This window comes from Rattus norvegicus, chromosome 9 (assembly GCF_036323735.1).
Source record: "Rattus norvegicus strain BN/NHsdMcwi chromosome 9, GRCr8, whole genome shotgun sequence".
NCBI lineage: Eukaryota > Metazoa > Chordata > Mammalia > Rodentia > Muridae > Rattus > Rattus norvegicus.
In genome coordinates, this window is record NC_086027.1 from 95,479,009 (window position 1) to 95,503,957 (window position 24,949).

Sequence of the window (24,949 nt, forward strand, 5' to 3'; positions counted from 1 at the left end):
AAAACTTTTAATAAATGTTTTTTGGTTCTATTTAATAGTTTCATTGTATGGATGTACTATCATTTAACCAATTCTCCAGATGGAGCATGTAGAGGCTGTTTCAGCCATTAGTATTATAGAAACATTTTACCATTCTTATAGAGAAATCTTTATTCATACCATAGTAACTTTTTAAACCAGGTGGATTTAAATGCTTATAGTTCACTTTGTAAACAGTGGTTTGTGCAGCTGTTCTGCAATTATTATTACTTTTCTTTTGTATTTATACATCCTATACGTTTTTCTTTGTAAAACCATGATTAAAATTGTTAAGTAATTTAAAGTTTTCTTCTTAAAGCACTTGATAATAATATGTAGTGGAAATGCAACACCAGAAAATTTAGCCAAAACTAAAGAATTAAAACCAAAACAACCAGACTGGTGATATCCCTGAGTTTGTTTAACACCTTCTATCTCTGGTTGGCATGTGGAATCCTGTTAGAGTGTAAGTAAAGTTTTTGTAAATAAAGTTTTATTGGAAGACAGCATGTTCTTTTTTGTTTCCATGTTACCTTGATGCTTTTGTGCTACTCTGGCAAGGATGAGTAGTTAGTTCTATCAGAGGTTGTCTAGTTCTCAGAGCTTGTACATTTCTGTTTTGGTCCTTTGCAGAAAGTTTGCTGTCCTACAACATGTATTACCAAACATTAAATCATTTCCAGGTGTCTCTTTGCCATTGGTTCAATCTGTCAGTAGTGCCTTACATGTCCTCCTTATTGTTACCCTGACGTATTGTATAGTGCTTAATTTTAACTAAGATAACTTGAGCAGAGGATAGTTATCAATTCCATTCCTAAATCGAGTTGTTACCTAGGCTAATTGTGTAAGCATTAGTAGCGAGGAGCTTTTACTGAATCAACTGACATGCAGATAATCTGGGGAGCTGCGTAGGCACAGCCTTATGCGTGTCATCCATGAATTCTATCCAGCCAAGACAGTTTATGAGGTCCTTAAACCACTGAGTACTCCTGAGCTAGAAAGCTGCCACGTGATTGGAGACAGCTGGCATGTTTCCATGTAACATGTTCATTATAGAAATTGGTGTGAGGAATTGTGTTCATGATAGTTGAGAATCAACGAATAGAGTGATTATGTTGAGTCACTTTGTAACTCTGAACCATATTAAGACATTTAATGAAATTTTTTATATTGAAGTTATCAATGCTTAATAAGCAATGCATAAAATAAAATTTTATGTTTTATTTTTAAAAATTTACTGATAATTGAAAATTTTTTCTTCCCATTTCTCCCTCTAGTCCTATCTGGGGCAGTTGTGTTAATAGAAGAACCTTGAAAATTGTGGGGAAGGACCACACCTATGTAGCCTTCCTAAAGCCAACAGAGTCATTAGGTTGTAGATTGTTTATTTAGGATAAGGAAGCAAATTACAGATTCACCAAAATAGTTTAAAAGGATATGACAGATTTAATGAAGAAAATCATTTCTAGGTATTAAAGCAATACTCAATTTTTAAATGCCTTTCTTCAAATATTGCTTTAGAATTTCTGACTGTACAGTTTGCCCCCTCTCTTACTCCCTAAGTCCTTTAGTGTTCTATATCAAAATGTGATCTGCTAAGTACTTTTTGCTCATAACACAACCTCTAGTTCCCACTAGACTGTGAGCTCCATCGTGAGCAGGCATTTGGTCTGGATTGTTGTATGGCTTGTTACTGCTGTAGTTCCAGTGCCTGGCTCATAGGCACTCAATAAATGCTTATTAAATGAATGAGTGAACTGATGGAAAGTAAAGTTGTTTTCAGTGTTTTGTTATTGTAAATGATATATGTATACTTATGAATGATTTTGTTTATATTCCGATCATTTTCCTTGGGTTAGTTTCCTTGAAGTAGAACTGTTAAGTCAAAAGTTGGATTTTTAATTTAAGGTTTGGATAACACTTCACAGATTAACCACCAGAAGAATAGTGTATAAACTTAATTCACTTTCTTCTGTGTTTATGTTGCCTTTGACAAACCTTTTTGTTTGTTTATTTGAGATAGGATTTCTCTTTGTAGCCCTGGCTGTCCTGGAACCTCTGTTCACCAGGCTGGCCTTGAACTCAAAGAGTTCCACCTGCCATTGCCTACTGAGTGCCTAAGTTTTGTTGTTAAATATTTTTGATTTAGATTAGGTCTTCTAGATTTTGTGTGTGTGTGTGTGTGTGTGTGTGTGTGTGTGTGTGTGTGTGCGTGCGTGCGTGTGTGTGTGTGTGTGTATTGTAGTGACCTGAAAATCGGGAGGAAATAGTAGTACAGAAAAAAAGTCCTACCTCTCAGAGAGTCTTTGCTGACATGTGAGTTTATATGCTGTGATATTTTCTTTGCAAATGTGTATTTCAAAACACCTCAAAATCAAATTTTACTTGAGAAAGATTTAAGGATCAGATATCTATTTAGATAATTCCAGATAACTTTCTTTTTCTATCCAGATGACTTTATTATAGGGAGAATAATTATAGACACCTTGCTTCTGGGGAAGAAGCATAGGAAACTCCCCTGGAGTTTCTCGAATCGCCCCCACCTCCCTCAAAGTTGTCTCAGGTCTTTGCTTACAAAAGAGAGGGAGCAACCCCCTCCCACCCACCCAACACTTCATATATATATATATATATATATATATTTTTTTTTTTTTTTTTTTTTTTTGGTCTTTTTTTCGGAGCTGGGGACCGAATCCAGGGCCTTGTGCTTCCTAGGCAAGCGCTCTACCACTGAGCTAAATCCCCAACCCCTATATTTTTGTTAAAATAGTTAACATCTGTTTTTTTTTTTTTTTCCAATTTGACTGTCTTAGGAAAGAGCCAATTTCACTATTAACAACAGTTATTTCTCAGTTTTGGCCAGTACACCAGAGTTACTAGGCACTCCACAAACTTCCATTGGAAGAAGACACTCAAGCTTTATTGGCAAAGGTGGATAGGGGCAAGAGAATGTAACTGTGAGGCTGCTAGATGTTCATACTCAGCGAGAAAAAGAGAAGTTCTGTCAGATGGCCCTCTTAAAAAGGGCTAAAGGGACAGTGAGTGAGCTGCTAGCCAAAGGAGCTGTGTTTTAGAAGAAAATATTAAGATTTGTTTAAAAGACAAAACCCAATTGACAAGTGCCTGAAGTGCCTGCTACGGCCAGCCCCATCCCTCCCCAGCCTTTCTATCATTGAGTCACATTCTGCTTCTCTTTCCTATACGCGGTCCTTAGTGTCTTTCTTTTTACTCTGTTCCTGATAAAGGTTCAGAAAAGTATTTAAGTAATTCTGACTGAAGAAGGGGCACATTGAAAGACAAGGATGCAGGAGATTGCAGATTTAAGACATAAACTTCAAGACATTTGCCTTTTCTGTAATAGGAAGTGTGGGAGAGGTTAGCTTGGAGGCACACTTCATTGTGACCTGTTGGCGTTTATATGGCCATTGTGTACCAACAGAGAATCAGAGAGTTTTAGTCACATTTGTATTTGAAATGAGAAATGTAGAAGATAGAATAACAACAATTATATCGCTCAAGATGTTTACAAAAATAAAGGTGTGAATAACTGGAGATGGTGTGAGAGATTTAGTCGAGATAGCGTGAGTGGTTTAGAAGATGGGAGAAGGTGAAGTGTGAGCCCCGAGGATGGAGTGATGGAGAGATACGGACAAAAAGCTGACAATGAGTAAGGGGCTGGGCATATCGGACCCTATAAACTATGTATGGTTGTATGTAGAACTGCCTCTAATGGAGAGATCATAGCATGACTAGAAAATCAAAAGCTTATGTAGAAGTGGTGTTTGGTTCCCAGGCTGCCACACAAATGGTGGACATTCCAAACTGTTTTATAAGTTGAAATGAATTTTGAATAGCATTTAACAAAAGTTTGGAGAACATTGTAGGGTTTTGGAGAGTCTTATGTCTGGTCCCTATCTCTTATTACATATGGTAGGATGGACTTTTGTAGGCTGGAAGGCCACAGGATTAGAATCTTTGTCTTCTTGTTGTGTTTTTATTTTTTTATTTTTTATTTTATTTTATTATTATTTTTGCAGTGTTAAAGCACTTTATAGAATAATGCAGTGATGAGAGAAGCCAGGTTGTATTGGAATTGAAATTATATGGAGATAAGGAATCTGGGACATCTCTAGAATGAAAGATGAATGGTTCAGAGCCACAAGTATGGTGCTATGCTATTAAGTCACCACTATACATGTGTTATATTTAAAGACTAGGGAAGATCATGGGGATCAGACTCTAGAAAAGAGGATTGTATGTATGAAAGTGGTTAAAGGTCACTGGTGTGCTTTGGGGAGGGATATTCCTTCATGCCGTATCTGGTGAGGGGGGTCTTGGAATGACTTTTGAGTCAGATCACACTGCTTATTCCAGCTCACTAAACGATTGCTTCAACTTTTCACAGATACTAGAGAGGGAGCTTGGAGAGTGTCACTGTTAGTGAATATGGTGCCTGTAAGAAGTTCTTGGTCCTTTTTGGGAAGTCATTGGGGTTCATAGGAAGGGACAGGGTAGTAAATGAATTGGGAAACTTGATATGAGGAGCTGTTTTAGAATTAGGACTCGTAGGTTATGAGGGAGTTTCTGGTAAAACATGGCGACTTCGGAGTCACCAGGATTTTCACACGAACTAGCTTAGGTGTGCCGTCTGGTGTTGGGAAGAATATTGGCTTAGTATCATATGGAAGATATCAAAACTAATTTCTAATATTTTGAAGTTAATGCCTGGCAAATAAATTGGCTATTCAAAATAAAAATTGGAATCTCATTAGTATAACATAGTCATTTAAATCCTAGAAATCCTAGGCTTGAATCTCAGTTCTTTGTGACTGCTCAAATGCATTAACCTCCCCACCTCCCTTTTTCTTTTCCTTTTTCTTTTTCTTTTCAGTGCTAGGGACAGAACCCAAGGTATTCTGTATGCTTAGCCAATGCCCTGTTACTGTGCTTCATACTTCTTTTGTATTGCAGTTCTTATAAAGTTCTTATAAGTTAGAGCAAATAAACAACATGGATACATCTTTTCCCAGCCTTTGTTCTTAAATGCAAATTGCCTACTTTTTCAGGGCAGTCCAATCCACCATTGTTTATCATGTGCATGAGCACGTTTATGGAGATTGAGGGGTGAACATGGAGACCAGAGGTCAGCATCGAAGTTCTTTGTACTTTAGCTAGCTAGTTTGCTTTCTTGCCTATCCGTCCGTCTGTCCGTCCACCCACCCATCCATCCATCCATCCATGACAGGTTATCATTGAACTTAGGATTTGATTGAATAGATAGGCTGCCCAATAAGACAGCTTCTACTTCCTCCACCCTTCTGTGTTCACCTCTTCTGAGCTGTGAATTGTAAGCATTAAAAAAATGGGTGTGTGGGAATCTGAACTCATGGCCTAGCAAGTGCTTTAGCTACTGAGTTATATCTCTAGCAGACAGTACAACTCTTGAGATTCGGATGGGAAGCAATTTCTTGAAGGTCTTTATCAGTGGTTGCCTTACTATTTATTTATTTGTTTGTTTGTTTATTTATTTATTTATTTATTTATTTATTTATTGTATATGAGTTCACTGTAGCTGTCTTCAAATACAACTGAAGAGGGCATCAGATCCCAATACAGGTGGTTGTGAGCCACCATGTGGTTGCTGGGAGTTGAACTCAGGACCTCTGGAAGAGCAGTCAGTGCTCTTAACCACTGAGCCATCTCTCCAGCCTTGGTTGGTTTACTCTTTTGTGGAGTGTTTTTCTGTCTCTAATGTGTTCTGGACACTGAACCACACCTCTCTCAAGATTAATTTGAAAATAAACAAAAGACCAAGACCAATTCAGTAGTAGTGAGTGAGTGCTCCTAGTTCCTCCTTTGGAGAAATGGGGGATTCTTGGACTGATGCAAGAAATGAAAAAAGATGACCCTGGAACACACGGTACTAGATAGAAAATAAACTGTTAAAAAGACTTAATAGGGTCATGTCCAAAGGGCCCACCAGGAGTCATTTGAAGAGTTTTTTACTAATTAGTAATGAGATAGTGGGAGCATTGTAAAGAGTAGTTTCAGTGAATCTAAATATATTAAGAAGTAATATGTTAGTTAATGTTGGATGTTTTTTTTTTTAAAATAAGAGACAGGGTTTTTTTCCTTCCTTTCCTGTGTAAGCTATAACATTGAATCACTGTGCCAAATGGTGTAAGAGATAAGTTTCTCTTTGCAGAAATGCTATAAGAGAAAAAATGGTGCAATAGAATGGAACCACTTGGCAACAGCTGTGTGAAGTTAGGGATCCAGGGGTAGATTATCAGTACGTGCTGGCCGTAGAGAGCACCAACCAGGCAAGCTGTGCCTCGTGATGGATAATATCCTACCGCAGGCGAGGAGGGATTGTTAAAATAACAACACATCTTACTAGTCTTTACACACTTGCCAATTTAAATGAAGAAGAGAGAAGCTTTAAAAACCTCGTCATAGAAGACCAGCATATTCAGACTTTAAATTAAACTGAGATAATTTACAGATAAAATGAAAGGACAAGAATTTTCCTCAAAATAGCTTCTAAGGCTTAGTGGACTGGTACAGAGAGCCAAGTTGGCCATGGATTGCTGATTTTGAATGTGAGTGATTGGTACATTTGAGTGTGTTAATGTGCTTTGTGATACTTTCTTATGTTTTCAGAATTGTCTGTTTTAAAACAGGATAAGAAGCTAGAAGCAGTCTCTGTACTTTACTAGCGTCTATTCTTTCAGTATTCTCTATGTAAACCTATTTACTGTGCATGTATCATTTTTGAATAATGGGCAGATATTTACTCCACTTTAGTCTTCATGTTGATTTTAAATACTTAGCACTTTAGAGGATCTATTTTAGAATATCTGTTGGATTTTCCTTTAAGGATATAACCTCTGAGTTAAAGCAACTAAGTCTATTTCAGGTATCTGGTGTCTGATACTAAACAGAACTGTGGGTCGCCTCAATCAATCAGTTGTTTCTAGTGTAGTACAAACCATTCACCTCATCCCAGCCATCCATTTATTTATTTATTTATTTATTCATTCATTCATTCATTCATTCATTCATTTTGTTTTTGAGACAAGAGTCTCTCTGGGTAGTCCTGTCTTGGCAATAGACCCTGCTGGCCATGAACTTACAGAGATTCTCCTACCTTGACCTCGAAGAACTAGGAATAAATGTGCCACCATGGCTGGCTAGTAGTAGCTTTCTTTTGCTAGTTTTGCTGACTATCCCTTTCCTGTCCCAGGTTGATTTTCATAACATTACTTTGGGTTGGGTAGGTTATTACCACTACTATAGTACTACTAAGTAGGTTCTCCAACAGCTTAGTTAAAGAAACTACCTAGCTGCTGGTGTGAATACAGCTCTGGGTTTGACCCCAGGCATTGCCTAAAACTGGGGTTGCATTTAGGCCTTTATGTAGGAGGTAATGGCAGGAGGATTAGAAGTTTATGGTCGTCCTTGGCTACATAGTGGTGAGTGCAAGTCACCCTAAGCTGTGTGAGACCTTATCTCAAAAACAACCAGCTCCAAAATCCAAATCCCAAATTATTATTGTTACTTATTTTGGTAGTACTGAGATCAAACCTAGGAGCTATGCTGATCACTCAAGAGACTTTTAAAATTACTTTTGATTGTAAGTTTCTGTATTTAGCTTTCTCTTTTATGTTCCATACCTTACTAAATATTTTAGCTCTTGTCAAGAAGCTAAAGAACTTTTTTTTTTTTTTTTTTTTTTTTTTGGTTCTTTTTTTCGGAGCTGGGGACCGAACCCAGGGCCTTGCGCTTCCTAGGTAAGCGCTCTACCACTGAGCTAAATCCCCAGCCCCAAGAACTTTTAAAGTCTCAAAGTCTTTCTTGGCAGTGGCTATTGCAGTTTATAATCCTGATCACCTTCTGTATTTCTCTTTTTAGTCTTGGTTGTCAGTCAGAAAGTCCAAGGACACTTTCATGCATTCATACTCCTTATAATCCTTTAAAATATTTTTAATTTTGTGTGTATGCACGTGCGTACAGGCTCTGGCTCTTCTGGATCTAGTTACAGGCCCCTGTGAGATGCCTGATGTAGGTGCTGGGAACTAAACTCAGCTACTATGCAGGAGCAGTTTGCATTCTCAATTGCAAAGCCATCTCTCTAGTCTTGATCTTTTAAAAGATTAAAAATTATTGTTTTTGTGTGTATGTGTGAATGGGTTTATGTGTATGTAGGTATATATATATATGCACATGTGCTTTAGCCCATGTAGAGGTCAGAGGACAGGTTCAGAGTTGGTTTTCTTCTCACCTTTTTGTTGCCTTCCAGGGGCTGCATTCTTGCCTGTAGGTTTTTGAGCAAGTGCCCTTACCTGCTGAGTTTCTATTGCTTCACATCCTCACCAATATTTAATAAACTTACTCTGAGTCTAATGCTCTCCCTGGTTTTGTAGTTTGGTAAAACAAACAAACAACCACCAACAAAAAGTGTCTTATTTCCAAACTTGAAGCTTCTTAGAGACAACTGTGACATCCTGTAGGCATTGGAACTGCTCAGTTACCTCTTACTGTCTAGTTAGCACTTAGTGAACCTCTCATGTGCCTTGGCAGTTACCTCTTACCGTCTAGTTAGCCCTTAGTGAACCTCTCCTGTGCCGTGGCAGAGATTTGTGTGAAAGGTAAAAATCTTTGCTGCTTAAGATAACAGAGTTTTTGCTTTTTTAAAAGAACTGCAAAAAACCTATAGTGTCAGAATATCTGTCACTTCATTTTATATTGTCTGTTTTTCCTATTTTAGGCTCCGTGCTCTGTCCAGTGGTGGGAGTATCACATCCCCTCCTCTTTCTCCAGCCCTGCCAAAGTATAAATTAGCAGATTATCGATATGGCCGAGAAGAAATGTTAGCACTTTTCCTTAAAGACTACAAGGTAAGGAAATACAAAACGAGTTGAGAATTGCAGCTGAGACAGGGGTGAACCTAGTCTGTCTGGCCTCCTCCTTTTCCACATTGGAGTACACAGTGGGTAATAGTGACTGAGGGGTGTGCTGGCCATAGAGAAGACCCATGATGCATTCTGGGAACAGGTGACTGTGGTAGCAGAACGGTCAGCACTGTTGATAATCTCCTCCTTCTCTTCTCTCTTCCCCCTGTTGTATCTCTTACCTTTCTTCCCAGTTGCGGTCTATGAGTGAGGAAGGAGCAGCTTTCCTCTTCTGCCTTCCTTAAGTAAAATTAAAGGTTTAGTGGGGAGACGTCCTGAAATCTAACATTTGCTTTACTTAAAAAAAAGACCAAGCTAAAATGATATAAAATACTTTTCTTATCTGACTAGGGCAGATAATATCTTCTGTTTTTGTCAGTTAATACTTTTTAAAAAAATTTATTAATGGGTAGGGAATCTCATATTTAGGACAGATAAAATCACTTAACATTTCCTTAATATCCGCTTTAAGTTAAATGTGGAGATTTTATTCCTCTGTCCTGTACTTTGGAATACTAGACTCAATGTCAAATCCAAAGGAAGTGGATTCATGGGAGGAGAAGGGTAGGTAGGTGGCTGGAGTATTTTATTATTTTGAAATGGGGTCTTCAAAAGATTCTGGTGGTCTAAAAGTCCCTGTAGATCAGGCTGACCTAAAAGAGATCCACTCTGCTTCTGCCTCCCTCTGCTTAGAATAAAGACACGCGCTGCCATGCCTGGCTATGTCTAGAGCTTTTTAATGTAAGTACTGCATAATTAACAGAAATTAATTGTAATCAAATTAGCTCATTGCTAGAAAACGGTGCCTTTTTTGGGGTTTATCTTCTTGCAATTGGAGAAATAGCAATCTCTGGCCTTGTGTTTATCATACAGATACCTTTTGACCTTCTGGAGAAAGAATTTCTGCCTATCCTACAGGAGGAGCCCTTGCCGCCATTGGCTCTAGTACCCTTTACAGAAGAAGAGCAGGTTTGTACTTAGCTCTGAGCCTCAGGCCCAACTCTTAGTGCTCTTGATACGGTAAGGATATAGAAAGCTATCATTAAGGTCCTGGGGATAGCCCCTCATTGGCACAGGTTGGCATCTTTACTGATGCTTGCCGGATGAATGGCTCTGTCTTGTCAAGGTTTTGCTTTCTATTCTGAAGCTGTTGAGTGTAATGCAGAGATCAGGAAATCTTTCTACATTTTTTTAATTTAAAATTTTTGACTTTTATACATATATGGGTGCTTTGCTTTTTCTATATATCTGCACCACGTGGGTGCCTGGACCCCAAAGAGACCAGAAGGGTGCACCAGAGTTACAGGTGCTTGTGAGCCACCATGTGGGTGCTAGGAATTGGACCTTTGTCCTGGAAGAGCAGCCAGTGCTCTTAACTGCCAACCTGTCTCTGAAGACTTGTCTCTAGGTCTTTTAAGGACATTGGGAATTATCCCTTATGAAATATTCAAGGTGAGGGGAGCTTTTTTCACAGGTAATTGACTACCTGAATTTTCAACAGTGAATTCATTTAACTACTACTTTATTATTTTTCAATTGCACATATTAATTAATTAAGTCTTAAGCTTAGAACATACCTGAACCTCTCTGCCACGCTGTGCTTGTTGGTTCCTTTTTTATAGGTGTGGTGGGAATGTAAGGAAGTAAGATTTTGGTCTAGAAAGTGGCAATTTTATGTAGTGACTTGAATTGTTTATAGATGAAAGACTGAGTTCAAGGAGGTTATAGACACTATAGTGGAGGAAGCAAGATTCTTTTGGAATTATGTATTCCATGTTAAATGAAGAATCCTCTCAACTTTGCTATTTTTTTGAGGTATAGTGTCTCTTGTAGCACAGACCGGCCTTGAATTCGAAATGTATCCAAGGATGACCTTGAGCTCCTGATCCTCCCATCTGTACCATCAAGTGCTGAGGTTATACATACTGATCAGTATGTCTGATTTTATGCATTACTGAGGATCATACCCAGGGCTTTGTGCATGACGGGCAAGTGCTGTAGCCATTTGACCCTTTTTTTAAAAAATAGCTTTGGTACAAAATCTCCATCATAAAGTTGACCTTTTTAAATTTGAGACTGCGTTGAACTTACTGCATAACTAAGGATAACCTTGAACTTTTGATCCTACTTTCACTCATCTCTCAAATGTTGGAATTACAGATATGCATCACCACTCTGTAAAGCCCACCATTTTGTGTGTACAAATATACATGTATTTTTAGGTATATGAGGAGGCCAGAGGACAAGCTCAGCATTCTTTGGGTGCTGTGCACCTTCTTTTTGTTTATTTTTAATTTTTATTGTGATTTCCCAATTGCTCATATTAATGAGTGCTTTGCATATTGACCATTCTGACCTCCCATCTCCCCTCACCTCACCTACTCTACCCCATCTCATACATCACTCTTGACTCATCATGTTCGTGACTAACTAGGGACACCTGTGTGACCATAGGTCTCGAGCTATCTATTGGCACTGGGTGGGTTAGAGACACAACTGAAGACAGTGATTTCAAAGCCCTCTCCCCAATGTTATTAAAGATAGTGGTTGAGAGGTAAAGGATAGACCCCGTGAGCCACTTCCCTTTACATGTCTGTTGATTGATCAAGCCTTGTGTGGGCCTAGTGCAGGACTACAGTTGATACAAGGTAATGATTACAGTAGTTTTACTAGTCTAGGGGATAGCAATGCTTGACCCTTCAGGCTCTTTTTGTACTGGATAACTCCTCTTCTTCAGGGTTTATGAGTCTTAGAGAGGCTAATAGTAATGGCTTGATTAGTGTTTGCCTCTGTCTATGACTTAATTTGAGAGTTTTGGGCAAACTCTCACCCCGTTTTTTGTTTTTTGTTTTTTGTTGTTTGTCTTTTGTCTTTTGAGACAAGGTCTCTCTGAATTGGAACTGACCAAGTAGGTGTGCTAGCTGGCTAGCTGGCCAGTGAATCCCAGAAGTCTTTCTCTTCCTTCATAGCTCTGAGAGTCAAGTGTGTGCCAGTAAAACTGGTTGGCAGGTTTATTCTTTTAACTTTTAATTATTTTTTAAAAAATGATGTATCTGTGTCTGCATGCAGGCCTGTGTGCTCATATCTTATGGTGCTTGTACCTCTAGAGGCCAAAGGTCAGATCCCTGGGAGTTGGAGTTATAGGTAGTTGTGGACTGCCTAACATGGGTGCTGGGAAACAAGCTGAGTTTCTACAGAAGATCAGTACATACTCTCAACCACTGAGCCACCTTTCCAGCCCCAGTTTGACAATTTTTATGTAGGTTTTGGGGAACCGAACTCAGATTCTAGTGCTTGGGCAAGCACTTTACCCACTGAGCTATTTCTCAGCCCCAAATTTACTATTTTAATGAGTATACACTTGTATTAGTTAGAGTTCTCTAGAGTCACATCACTTATGGAATGTCTCTCTACATTGAGGGAATTTGTTATGAGGACTTGCAGTCTGCAGTCCAGCTAACCCAACAGTGGGCGGCTGTGGATGGGAAGTCTGAGAGTCTAGTGGTTGCTCAGTCCCACTGGGCTCCTTGTTTCAGCTGGGCTTCAGTAGATTCCAACAGATGTGCTGGCAAAGTAAACACAAGCAGGTGAGGAAGAGTGAGTCTTCCTTCTTCCAATGTCCTTACGTTAGGTCTACAGCAGAGGAAGCCCAGAGTAAAGGTGCGTACGACCACGCTTTGCTTTGTCCCAGGCTGATCTTGAACTCAGAGATTTCCTTGCCTTAGTCTCCTGGGATTAAAGGTGCATACTACCTTGCCTGGGCCTAAGCTTTTCATGGCTACTGTGCCTCAAGATCTCCATGCCAAGATCCAGGTCAGAAACTTATGTCTTCCAGCCTTAGGATCTGGATCACAGGTGAGCCCTCCAATTCTGGATTGTAGTTCATTCCAGATATAACCAAGTCATCCACCAGGAATAACTATCACAACACGTTATTGGCATTTAGTATATTCACTAGAGTTCTGTAGCTAACACTGGTGTCTAATTGAAGAGCATTTTCATGGCTCTGTCCTCCCTTACTCTTGCTTCTGCTCTCCTTCCATCCCCCTCATAGTTTTCCCAGTGTGTGCTGGGATGCTTGGGTGTTGTGATCGTTTTTTCATGGTAGGTTATGCTCCAGTGATACTTTTGTGCTCTGTGGTGATGTTGCTGGAGTTAACCTAGGGCCTTGTGTATGCTGAGCAAGCACTTGTCATGTTCCTCCTGCTGTGTCATTCTTGTAGTAAGTGGGGTGTCCTATAATAGTGGAACTGTTGAGTTTTAGTTCTTTGCAGGTTTTTAAAGCTCTTTTGGATATTGTCCAATCAGCTTTCATAGCTGTCGGGAACACTGCACTCCCTACCAGTAGTCTATGATAGATTCCATTTGAGTATAGGTTTTCTAGTTCTTGTTTTTTTGTCCAAAATGAGTAGTTGCAATGGTTCCCTCCCTCCCTCCCTCCCTCCCCCCCTCCCTCCCTCCCCCGTGTGTGTGTGTGTGTGTGTGTGTGTGTGTGTATGTGTGTGTGTGTGTGTGTGTGTGTGTGTGCGCGCGCGCATGCATATGTGCGTTTGTCAGTTTTTTTCCCATGTAGTTTAAGGTTGGCTGTAGGTTTGTTATACATAGCCTTGTATTTTGAGATATGCCCTATCTGTTGTTAAGGTTGCTAGGATTTTTATTGTGAAGGTATGTTGGACTTTGTTAATTATCCTTTCTACATAGATTGAGATTATGTGATTGCTGTTCTTAAGTTTATTTATATGATATATTACACTTATTAGTTTGAGTATGTTGAACCAACCTTGCATCTCTGGGATGACGCCCACCTGATCATGATGTATGGTCTTAATATGTTTCTGAATTCAGTTTCAGATATTTTGCTGAGAACTTTTGCATCATTTAAAAATTTACATATTTTATTAATGAGCAAGGAATCAAGTGGCTTTAATAGAAAAAAGTACAGGGCTGGGGAGATAGCTGAGTGGGAAAGTGATTTTCCAGCACCCACATAAAAGTTGTGTGAAATGGCAATGCCTGCAGTCTCAGCTTTTGGATGTATAAGCAAGAGGATCTTGGGGACTCGCTGGCCAGCCGGTTTAGCCTAAATAAAAATATCTATGTTCAGTGCGAGATTTTTGTCTCAAAAAATAAGGTTAGGGAGATAGGAAGGGGAACTGGCTCTGTGATTTAAACATGCTTGCACAGCAAGCAAGCATTTTGGATCTGAATTTGAATCCTATTAGCCATGCAAAAATTGGCTCTGCATGCCTATAATTTCAGTGATTTTTTTTTTTTTTTTTTTTTTTTTTGAGGATAGAGACAGGGGGTTCTCTAGAGCTTGCTGACTAACAGCTCCAGTTTTAGCGAGAGACTCTGTCTCAGGGAGTAAGTAGAAATGTTAGAGCACGATGTCCTTGTCCGGCCTCCATACAAGTGTGTACCTGAACATACATGTGTGCATATATGACACATGTAGCACTTGTTTGCTTATATGTGTGCACTCACTTCTTCTCTGACTCTCTCTCCCTCTCTGTCTGTCCCTCCTCCAAACTCCCCCACACCCTAGTAATAAAAAGAGCAAAGGAAATTAAAAAAAGAAAAAATTTTAAAAAGTTGCTCCATGTTGACTTGGCTTCTGTCTGGGTACACATACTTCACCCCCATACATACATACACACACAAACACATACATACATACACACACACACACACACACATATACATACATACACACACATACATACATACACACACATATACACACACATATATTCGAATGTTTACATATGCATGTCTACTCATGCAATAATAGTGAACCAGGATGATGGCTCATCGAGTGAACACCCTTGCCTCACAAGTTTGTGACCTGCGTTTGATTCCTAGAGCCTTTGTTTAAAAAAGCAAAAAGATGTGTACAGTGACTCACATCTATAATCTCAGCTTTCCTAAGCAGAATAGGGGGATTAGAAAGGAGAGCAGTCTGGAGGCTCTGAGGCCAGCTACTCTGGAGTATGAAGCACAACAGCAAAAACAAGAGGGACAGAGACATGGTAAAGGGACCTGCTGTCAAACCTGACAGCCTAGGCCTGATCCCTGAGGTCCACATGGTAGAAGGAAAGAATTGAATTCTTGAGTTATTTTCTGCCCTCTATGTGTGGGCAGTGGCACGGGTGTGGCTCATGCATACACACACACACACAGACATAGCTAAAAACAGTAGGAATATATTATCAAAATACATCTTAATAAGTTAGAATACAAGAATTGATTTCCTAAAGTTGTCCTTTGACCTCTACACATGCACTGTGACACATGCTTTCCCTGCCCAGTCAAATAAAAATCTGTAAGAGCTGCTTAAAAATGGAATAATGTAGAAAACATATATACTAAAATAATAATAGTAGAGAAGTCTTCAGACTTGTCCCCTGTATGTTCCTTTTTCTTCACAGATGGTAGTGTTAGCAGTATACATACAGATAATGTGTGTCTTTATTGAGACTAGGTCCATATTGCTTAAGTTGGCTTCAAACTTGGAGACTCGTGAGTTATCTTCTGAGCATAGATTACTTGTGGGCATCACTGTGCCCAGTTCTTGTGTGTTTTTCTAAGTAATTATGTATTTTCCTTTTTATGCAAATGGTACTATACATCAATCATTATTTTACCTTTCTGGCAAAAGCTGGTTTTATTGAAAGAATTCTTTGCTCCTTGGGAAAAAAAGGTTTCTATTATTTTAAGTTTGCTTTCTGTTCATGTTGATGAAGTTGCAGACCCTTACTGTTCATAAGTCACTTACTGTTCTTGTCTCTGAATTTTTCTTTCATAGACATAGTCTATACTGATTTTTATTATTTATATGAACTACTTATATTTTCAGGTTTTCTGCATAGTAGTCTTTGAGAGATTTTTGAAAGTTCTTACTTTATTTGTGGTTTTTAAATGTACCTAAAGGGGGCTGGAGAGATGGCTCAGTGGTTAAGAGCAGTGGCTACTCTTCCAAAAGACCTGGATTCAATTCCCAGCAACCACATGGCAAACTCAGACCTGTGACTCCAGTTCCAGAGGATCTGACAGTCTCACATACATAAGCAGGAAGAACCCATGGAATAAAGATGTAAATAAACCATAAAGAAAAAATAAATATATAGCCTAAGGCAGTGAGCCTAGGGCCTGCAGTGTGCTAGCCAAGCCCTTGATGCTAAGCTGGGTTCTCACCTGGTGCACTAATTTTATATTCATTATGGCATTTTGTGAACTTTCATGTTGGGGGAGGTGTTTGTACACAGATTAATGAAATTACAATTTTTTTTTCCTTAGAACATTTTTTAGGTTTCTAGGGGTAACAGTGGCCAGAAAGGCCAGATTGGGAGGATGTTTTACTCCTTGTTAAAAAAAAATTGCTGGATTTTGAATCAGAAGAATGAGTTGGAAAATCTCCCATGCCATTTCTTTTTTTTTTTTTTTTCCAAGACAGAGTTTCTCTGTCTAGGTCTGACTGTACTGCAACTTGTTTTGCTAGAGCAGGGTGGCCTTGAACTCACAGAGATCTGCCTACCTCTGCCTCCTGAGTGCTAGGATTAAAGGGGCCACCATTCCTGGCCCATAATATTTCTTAAGAATGTTGTAATTGTGAATCATAGGGAAGATTGAAAAGCTTTTTTAACCATAGGCGTGAAAACTGCTGTTTACAGTCATGCGCAGTAAACTGGGAACGATTGAATGCCGACTTTGTTTTGAGATGTGGCTTAGATGGGTGCCTCATCATCCTTTAGGAAATATTAGAGAAGACTTCCAAGCCTGTGCTATTTAAGGTAGCCATTAAAGTTAATATTCAGGCAGCTTCCAGGTTTCACCTTTATAAACAGTATTGCATTTAGCAATCTATTGACTTACCTTTTAGGTGTATATGTAGTAGCAATTTTGCATTAAAAATGTATGAGCATTTAAAAAAATACATGAGCATTTAAATAGATGTTTAATTTGCCTATTTTTTTTTTTCTTTTCTTTTTTTCGGAGCTGGGGACTGAACCCAGGGCCTTGTGCTTGCTAGTCAAGCGCTCTACCACTGAGCTAAATCCCCAACCCCGTGTTTCTCTATTTTTATGCATGATACAGTTGGCTTTTATACATAGTGTAGTGCAGGATTCTGGGATAAAAAATGCTGTTAGTATTTATCTTTCTTTTTAAAAATTTTTTTTATGTGTATGTATGTATGTATGTGTTTTGAATTGCATGTATGACTGTACATGATGTGTATGCCTACTATCCACAGAGGTCAGAAGAGGGTACCTGATCCTCTGAAACTCGTGAGCTGCCATTTGATTTCTGGGAACCAAATGCAGGTTCTCTGCCAAGAGCAGCATGTGCTCTTAACCACCGAGCCACCTCTGAACCTCAACACCACCCCCACCCCCACCCTTAAGTATTGCAATATATTGATTGAGATTTTGGGACTTTATTGTTTTGCTTAATCTTTATAAGCTCAAGACACATATTTAGTAGTCCACTGATTACTCTTAAACAAAAGGTAAGTTAATATGTGTGTTTTCAACCACTTTTATTAAATTTTACTAAAGTACAGCTTGAAGTTGATGATTTTTGAGTTAGGTATTTCCACTTAGCTTTTAGTTTTCAATTTTATTGTATATTTTTTGAAGTTACCTGACTATGATAAAGAAAACAACTTTATTTACATTGATAGTTTCAAAAAATTACTTGAACAAATTACAGTTAACAAAATTGAGAGAGAAGCAGTAAGGAGAAAATGATCCACATATTAAAAATTCAATAATGAAAACAGTTTTAATCAGTTGCATGTTCTTTAGAAGAGTATAGTATAGATATCATTTTAATTAATTTGGAATTTAAGAACACCGAAGATTAAAGTAGAATTGAGTTTTACAACCTTGGATAGTATTGGGAATTGAACCTAGGGGCCTTCCTTATGCATGGTGGCCACATATTGTACTACTGACCCACATCCCAGCCTTTTTTTTTTTTTTTTCCCCCCATTAAAGCTTGAGAGAGGATTTTACCAAGCTGATCAAGCTGACCTGGAACTTAAGGCTGCCTGTGCAGGCCTCAGCCTTGGAATCCTCCTGAGTTCTGGGATTACTCGCATGTACTTCCTCACCCTTTCTAAAGTTTACTTCTTACTCCCTTGTCTGGCGGGCTGGTGACTGCAGCCATATCCAAGGTTCCTTTCTTCATTGTATCATACCTGTGCACATCTGTGCAAATGGGTACTAGATTCTAGGTGTACAAGGTTCAGTTAATCTGTTACAATATTTTTGTTTAAATCTTCTTGCAGAATTCTCTATTACATATCCAGAATTTTATATTTTATGGTTCATCTTGTTTAATACTTATTACCTTTTCCTAAGCCTCTTAATTTATTCAGGTGTATTAACAGACATATTTTAAACCCTGCCCTTCTCCTTTCCCATGTGGTTACCCACTTCCTATTCTAACTGTGCTTGATTATATTCCAGATTGGCTCTGTGTGCTAATGCAGGTTTGTACTAAGTGATTGTGATCATATACACATGAGCACACACCCAAGCACACATTAATCATGAATCTCACACACACACAAACACACACAGTTGTGTGCGTGTGATTTCAGGTGATTGACCTCATAGAGATTTTTACTTGATATTTTTCCATTCTAGCAAATCCTTCTTGGGGTTATTAATCTACATTGTTGAGTACAATCAGGCGAAAAGGGCATCTTTCCTTTTTATATTACTTTGCTTCAGACCGTTTAATGATAGTCTTTTCTCCTCTCATAAGTTAGAGACTTAAGTGCCATTCAAAAATGAAATGTAATCACATTGTTATAATGAACTCACAAAAACCTCCCACAGCTAGATTATGATAGCCACCCAAAGTTATCCAGTCCTAAATTCCACAGATCTCTATACAGTTAGAATGGATACTCTTAAAAAAATACCAATTTAACTTAGCCTCCTTTACAAAACTTTCTCTGCTCTGTTTATTTTGCCTCCATCTAGATATACAGAGTACATTTAGTTTGTTTTCTTGTGTAGTATCTCTCCAACAAGTCTAGCTTTGTGTAACACATTGCTATCAACTTGGCCAATCTGAAAGGTCAACTTGAAATTGTCTTAAGGCCAGCCTGGTCCAGGGCAGGCAGTACTACATAGTGAGACTCTTTTAAAGATAGAAAGAAATTGTCAGGTAACTAGATTTGAATGATCTTTATATGTTGTAAAGTTACAGTTTCCCATTGCTTATAGTAGTTAGATACCATTACATTTTATAGGTGCAGTGGGAGGTGGGGAGAAACAATATATAGTTTTGTGTGTTTTATCCATTTTTCTTTTGTTTCCTTTATTTTTATTTTTATTTTTATTTTTTGGCAGAGAAACTTTTCCATGTCTGTAAATAGTGCCGCTGTCCTGCGATTGACAGGACGAGGAGGAGGAGGAGGAACAGTGGTGGGGGCTCCTAGAGGTCGAAGTTCTTCAAGAGGGCGAGGTGAGCTATGTGAAAAAATAACCCCGGAAGAGGAACAGGAGGCTAGGGAATCAGTAAATATTTCCATGCCCAATTGAAACACGAAACCAACTGCTCTCTGATGTTGACTGCAAATGCCTGAACGTTTATTTTCTGCAACATTTCTGAGATGTCTTCTCTGCTGCCTGTGCTTTGAAGAGGAATTTGTTTTTAGCTGTATAGGCTGAAGCACGAAGGAGTGAGATAGCCCCAGTTAAATTCTAATGAGTAATTCTTCATGTTCTTCATTCGTCAAGTTTTACATGTTGGGGCTAGAGCATCCTGAGGTTGTGGTTTCTTGAGCCACCAGTGTCCCTGTGGAGCTCTCAGCAGTATAGCATTTCTTTACAAGGGCCGTGAGCACAAATCACCATAGCTAGGAGGAATTTCATGAGAAATACCTCGAGGACTAGGTCTCTTAGCAGGCAGAGCAAAATATAAGCAGAGAGCATCTGCTGGTGTATGAATTTATCCTTTTCTTAGAGTTTCTGATTTGCTTGTTCTTTGTCATTCCCTATTTTGCATTCATTGGCTTTCTGTTAAAACCATTCTTGATGTTTATAATAGATATCCTTCCTTCAGCATGAAACTATATGTGGGTTGAATTATGATGTTAGTCCAAACGTGCTGTAGTTTTTCTCTAAGAGGTGTCTCAGAAGTAGAATTGGCTGTCAGGAGTGGCCAGCAGCGTTACCTCCATGTTATGTCTGGTCATGAATATGGATGTGGGAGACCTACGCTTTTTTCGACTTTATTTAAAAAAACCTCGAAAGCCTAGGGAATAAATTATATACTTTTTTTTAAAATATGGAGAATATATTGCTTTTCTTTGAATGTGACTTTTGCAGGTTTGTGAACAGTGAAGAAGCTAACTACAACCCCCCGGTCTTTTTTTTTTTTCCCTTTTCTTTGCAATTTCTTTCCCTTTTTAAAAAACATTTTAAAAAATATTTATTTTATGTATGTGAGTACACTGTAGCTGTCTTCAGACACACCAGAAGAGGGCATCGGATCCCATTACAGATGGTTGTGAGCCACCATGTGGTTGCTGGGAATTGAACGGGACCTCTGGAAGAGCAGTCAGTGCTCTTAACTGCTGAGCCATCTTTCCAGCCCCTAGAGCAGTAGTTTTAGCTTGAATATTGTAGACTTCAAAGAAGCAGCATTGCTGCAGACACTGAGTTGGTGAGAGCTGGGCATGTCTGCATCATAGGCACTGCCCACATGCTGGTTGTCTGGGGTCTGTGCATATCGGTGTATGGCACTGCTTTGGAGATGGCTAATCATGGTTCTGGTCTCCCTGTGGATATTTCCCTTGCTTTCCTCCTGTGGGAGGCAGTGAGAAGAGGTTTAACTCTGAAAGCTTTGCTTCCTGTGCTCTTCAGGTCAAGCCAGAGAAAAGTTTCCATAATCAAGAGTGCAGACCACACACGTCCTCCACCTGCTCTCTGTAGGCCTTAGAAAAACCTTACGTATTAAGAAGGGAGCAGATGTGGGTGTGGTAACGTATGCCTGCAATCCCAGCACTTGGGGGGTGCTGTCAGGAGGGTCAGGAGTTCAGGCTATATTTCAGCTAATTTCAGCTATATTGACAGTTTAAGGCTAGCCTGAGCTACATTAGGCACCCCCTAGAGCAACAACAACTAAGCTGTGGCCCCCCTACCTAACAAACCTACATTACTCCAGAGCAACAGCAGATAGAAACAAGTGAGGGATCCATGAGGTGTCACGTGCCCCCCCACCCTGGTTTCTTTGAAGTAAGAGTTTTTGTAATCACAGCTTACATAAAGCCCATGTAAATGGACATAGCTGTGACACACTAGAAAATTAGTGTGCTAATGTGGAAGGGTGCAGAACTAGTCAGATGGATACCCTTAGCTTTGAGAAATACTTGGAATGCTATGGTCACAATGGCCTGTAATGCTTGTGTCTCTGGATTTTCACTTACTTTTACCTCACTGATTAAATAATGATTACTGTGACCTTTCTTTTGATTGCAGAATCTCTTTCCAACTCAAGGAAAAACTCATATGCAAATCTATTGGTTTCTAGACTTAAAGATATCCCAACCTAGTAATGCTTAAGAGAACAAGGGGCTATGTAATACTGCATTATCTTTCTTTTTTATCTGGTCTGGATGTTAAAATAAAAATCTATATACTGTCAATTGCACCAGTAGCATTGTGAAAAGGAAGCATATTTTAATCCTTAAGAACAGGGTGGAAAAAAAAAAAAAAGAACAGGGTGAACTCTCAGGTAATAGGACAGTCCTTCAAGTTTTCCTGCTTGTTTCTGTGCATGGGAACCACATTTATAGGTGACTTAAATGTAGAAGGATCTAGAATCTGGTTTCTCTAAAGCTGCCTTACCATCAAGCATCCACCACACAGCAGGAGTGGAGCCAGTCAGAGTTGTAAAACCATTATGTGTGTTTTTCTTGATTTTTCTTTTTTTTTTTTTTTTTTTTGGTAGTCACCCAAGAGCTATTCTTTATATTCATCCAGACTAAAATGGTCTTCTCAAAGTGGTTGTGCAGAATAGGTTTTCCTGGGAATGTTTGTTTGTTTTTGTTTTTTCTAGGCAGGGTTTCTCTGTGTAGCCCTGGCTGTCCTGGAACTTACTCTGTAGACTGGGATGGCTGGACCCCAAGAGGTTCACCTGTCTCTGCCTCCCAGGTGCTGGAGTAAATGCTATTTTTAAAAATTGCATTTCTGTGATTTTGTTGATGTGTGGGAATGTGTATTTGAGTGCAGTTGCTGTTGGAGGCCAGGAGAGGGTACTGGATCCTCTGCAGTTGGAATTAAACAGTCATAGCCTTGCCGAGTGGGTATTGGGTGCCGAACTCAGTTCACTCATGTGCTGTTAGCTGCTGGGCCATCTATCCAGTCTGGACAAAATGTCACTGTTGTGGTGGGATGTTCTCATGTTAGAGTAGTTACTATTAAATTATTTTAGGATTTTAAATAAAACGTATACATATTCTGAATGTAGGGCAGAGGGGAAGCTATTTAAACTATAAGTTGACTTTAGGTTGACTTTTAAAGTGGTGAACCTGGAAGACAACTTTGTTATTATTATAGTTGAACTATAGTTTTCACCTTTATTTTATAGACAAAGTGGATACTTAGTCTACTCCAGAGAATATCCTAAGATTACTCCTATTCTGTGTGTGTGTGACACACACACACACACACACACACACACACACACACACACACACACACACACATATATATTCATACATACATACATATTTTCTTTCAGTATTTTGTAGAGTCATAGAAGAAGTCATACCTGTAATCTGAGTCAGTTCCTGATAGATTATGATGAACATGTAGAAGAAATACATGGACGTTTGAAGTTACTTGCTTCATTGGATGGCTCATTCAGAATCTATTATTTTTGGGCTGGAGATGTATTTTTGTGGCAGAGCTTTTGCCCAGCATTTGTAATGTGCTTGATTTGGTACCCATCACCATACACAAAATAAAGCTCTTTCATTTTCTTCTGCTCATGTAGATTTACGTGAGAGTTAAGTTTGGGACAGCTGATGAGGTATTTTTCGTTATAAATGCACCCCAGAATCCCATGCCTCCTCCAGTTTCACATCTGTGTCAGTATAGTTCATATGTTCATGGAGAAAACTCTACAGAATATCCAAAGCTGAAAGTGCATACTGTCTACATATCTGCATGTGTATGCATATGTGTGTACATACTTTATACATATCTGCATGTCTACCCTTTGCTCTTAGCTGCAATGTAGCAATGTGGACAAAATCAATCAATCTCTACTCTCTCTCTCTCTCTCTCTCTCTCTCTCTGACTCACTCACTCACTCACTCACTCACTCACTCACTCACTCTTCTTTGGTCATTCAGTAGCACAGGACTGAGTTAACATCAGTGCCTTATTTCTGTGGATTGGTATTGTTCTAGGATGTTTTATCAGAATTTATTTAACCAACCAATATTAGGTTGTTTCTAGGGTTTTGAAATTCAAGTGTTCATTTCCATACACACATGTAGTCATGCCTTATTTAACAAGATACGAGCCTCATTAGGTAACTTTATTTTCATTGATATGTGGACATTATAATTTAAACAGGCTTGCTTATATGGTATAGGTTATTGACTTGACTTGGCCTCTTCATACAGTTAAGAGAATGATTACAAGATATATGCTGCTGCTTGTGGTATAAATGGGATATTATTTTATAGTAAATTTGAAATCAGTACACTTGAAAATGTAATATATAGTATATCCTCAAATAAATAACTGTTCATTGTCACAATCACATACTGTGTACTATATATTGTCAAATATTCCATATTTTTATGTGACAGGCAGTTCAGTGGATTTTTTTAGACCAGCACCACCACAAATAAGAAGCCTCTAGTTACTATGGAGTTTTCAGCTCCATTATAATCTGGTTGAACAGTGGTTAATCGTAAGTCTTATCACTCCTCTCTCTCCTTCCCTGTTGTTCTGTTTTCTTCTTTTCCTTTCTGTCCTTTTCATCTTTCTCAGGCTTTTTGAGTCATTCTTGAGTCAAACCACAGGCCGGCGTTGAATTTTCAATTCTCAGCTTCAGCTCCAAATTCGGAGAGATTATAGGCATGTTCCACCCCACTTGACTTTGTAAAGGCATTTCTACTGGGATAATCCAATTCTGTGCAGTCACAGGTTGATAGTTAACCAGATGGCCTGCATTAGAAGCATGCTTACATTTAATTTGCAAAGCCTCTAAGTCCCTATACTCCAAGCACTCTGTGGTTTGACTTTTAGTGTTGCTAATTTTCCTTACCTCAATGAAGTATTCCTTTTATCCTGTAAGAATGCAGTTTACAATCCTACAGTTGTTCAATTCACTTCTGCTATTTTTTTTTCTGGAATTGGATAAAGGAATTTTATTGTGCTTGACACTTTGTACTATAGTTTCTTTTTAGAAACTCCCCATATTAAGACTTCCCCAGTAGTTATTGAAAATGATCCATTAAAACATTCAATTTATGATAGTTTATTGGACTTTTTAGAATTCCACTGTCGACCTTGTCACTGACGAGCTTCCTGTTGATGCTGTTTATTGCTTAGGACTGGGATTCCTTCAGGAGTGGTTGGTTGGTTGTTCGTCCCACAGTTCAGCTCTATCAGAGCCATTATAGGCCTTGCTAAATACTTAAATGTGGCCATCTTGCTGTGTACAGAGAGACAGAACTTCATAGAGATTAACCTTCAGTGTTGAGCATATTTGTTGGATGTTGGTTTCTAACTATTTCCCCTCCCCCTGTTTTCTTATTTTCAGGCAGAGGTAGAGGTGAATGTGGTTTCTACCAAAGAAGTTTTGATGAAGTAGAGGGTGTGTTTGGGCGAGGAGGTGGCAGGGAAATGCATAGATCACAGAGCTGGGAAGAAAGGTAACTAAAGTGTTGAGATTGTAATGTAAGCATTTGTTGGTCTATAAAACTCACCCCAGTGGTA

The 24,949-nt window shown here is 38.9% G+C and overlaps 1 protein-coding gene across 13 annotated transcripts in view; it reads left to right on the plus strand.

Annotated features, from left to right (window-relative positions):
* Nucleotides 1–24,949, plus strand: part of Gigyf2 (GRB10 interacting GYF protein 2) — a 125,785-nt gene that overhangs the window by 29,866 nt on the left and 70,970 nt on the right. For 7 of the 13 annotated variants that reach the window (XM_039084707.2, XM_063266510.1, XM_039084708.2 and 4 more), the window contains 4 exons: nt 8,789–8,918; nt 9,846–9,941; nt 19,337–19,451; nt 24,774–24,885. In XM_039084707.2, the coding sequence (XP_038940635.1) occupies nt 8,789–8,918; nt 9,846–9,941; nt 19,337–19,451; nt 24,774–24,885 (453 nt within the window). Of the gene's footprint in view, nt 1–8,788; nt 8,919–9,843; nt 9,942–17,223; nt 17,479–19,336; nt 19,452–23,814; nt 23,919–24,773; nt 24,886–24,949 lie in introns of those variants that run through there. The other 6 variants (XM_063266511.1, XM_063266513.1, XM_063266512.1 and 3 more) reach the window with 3 other exon arrangements.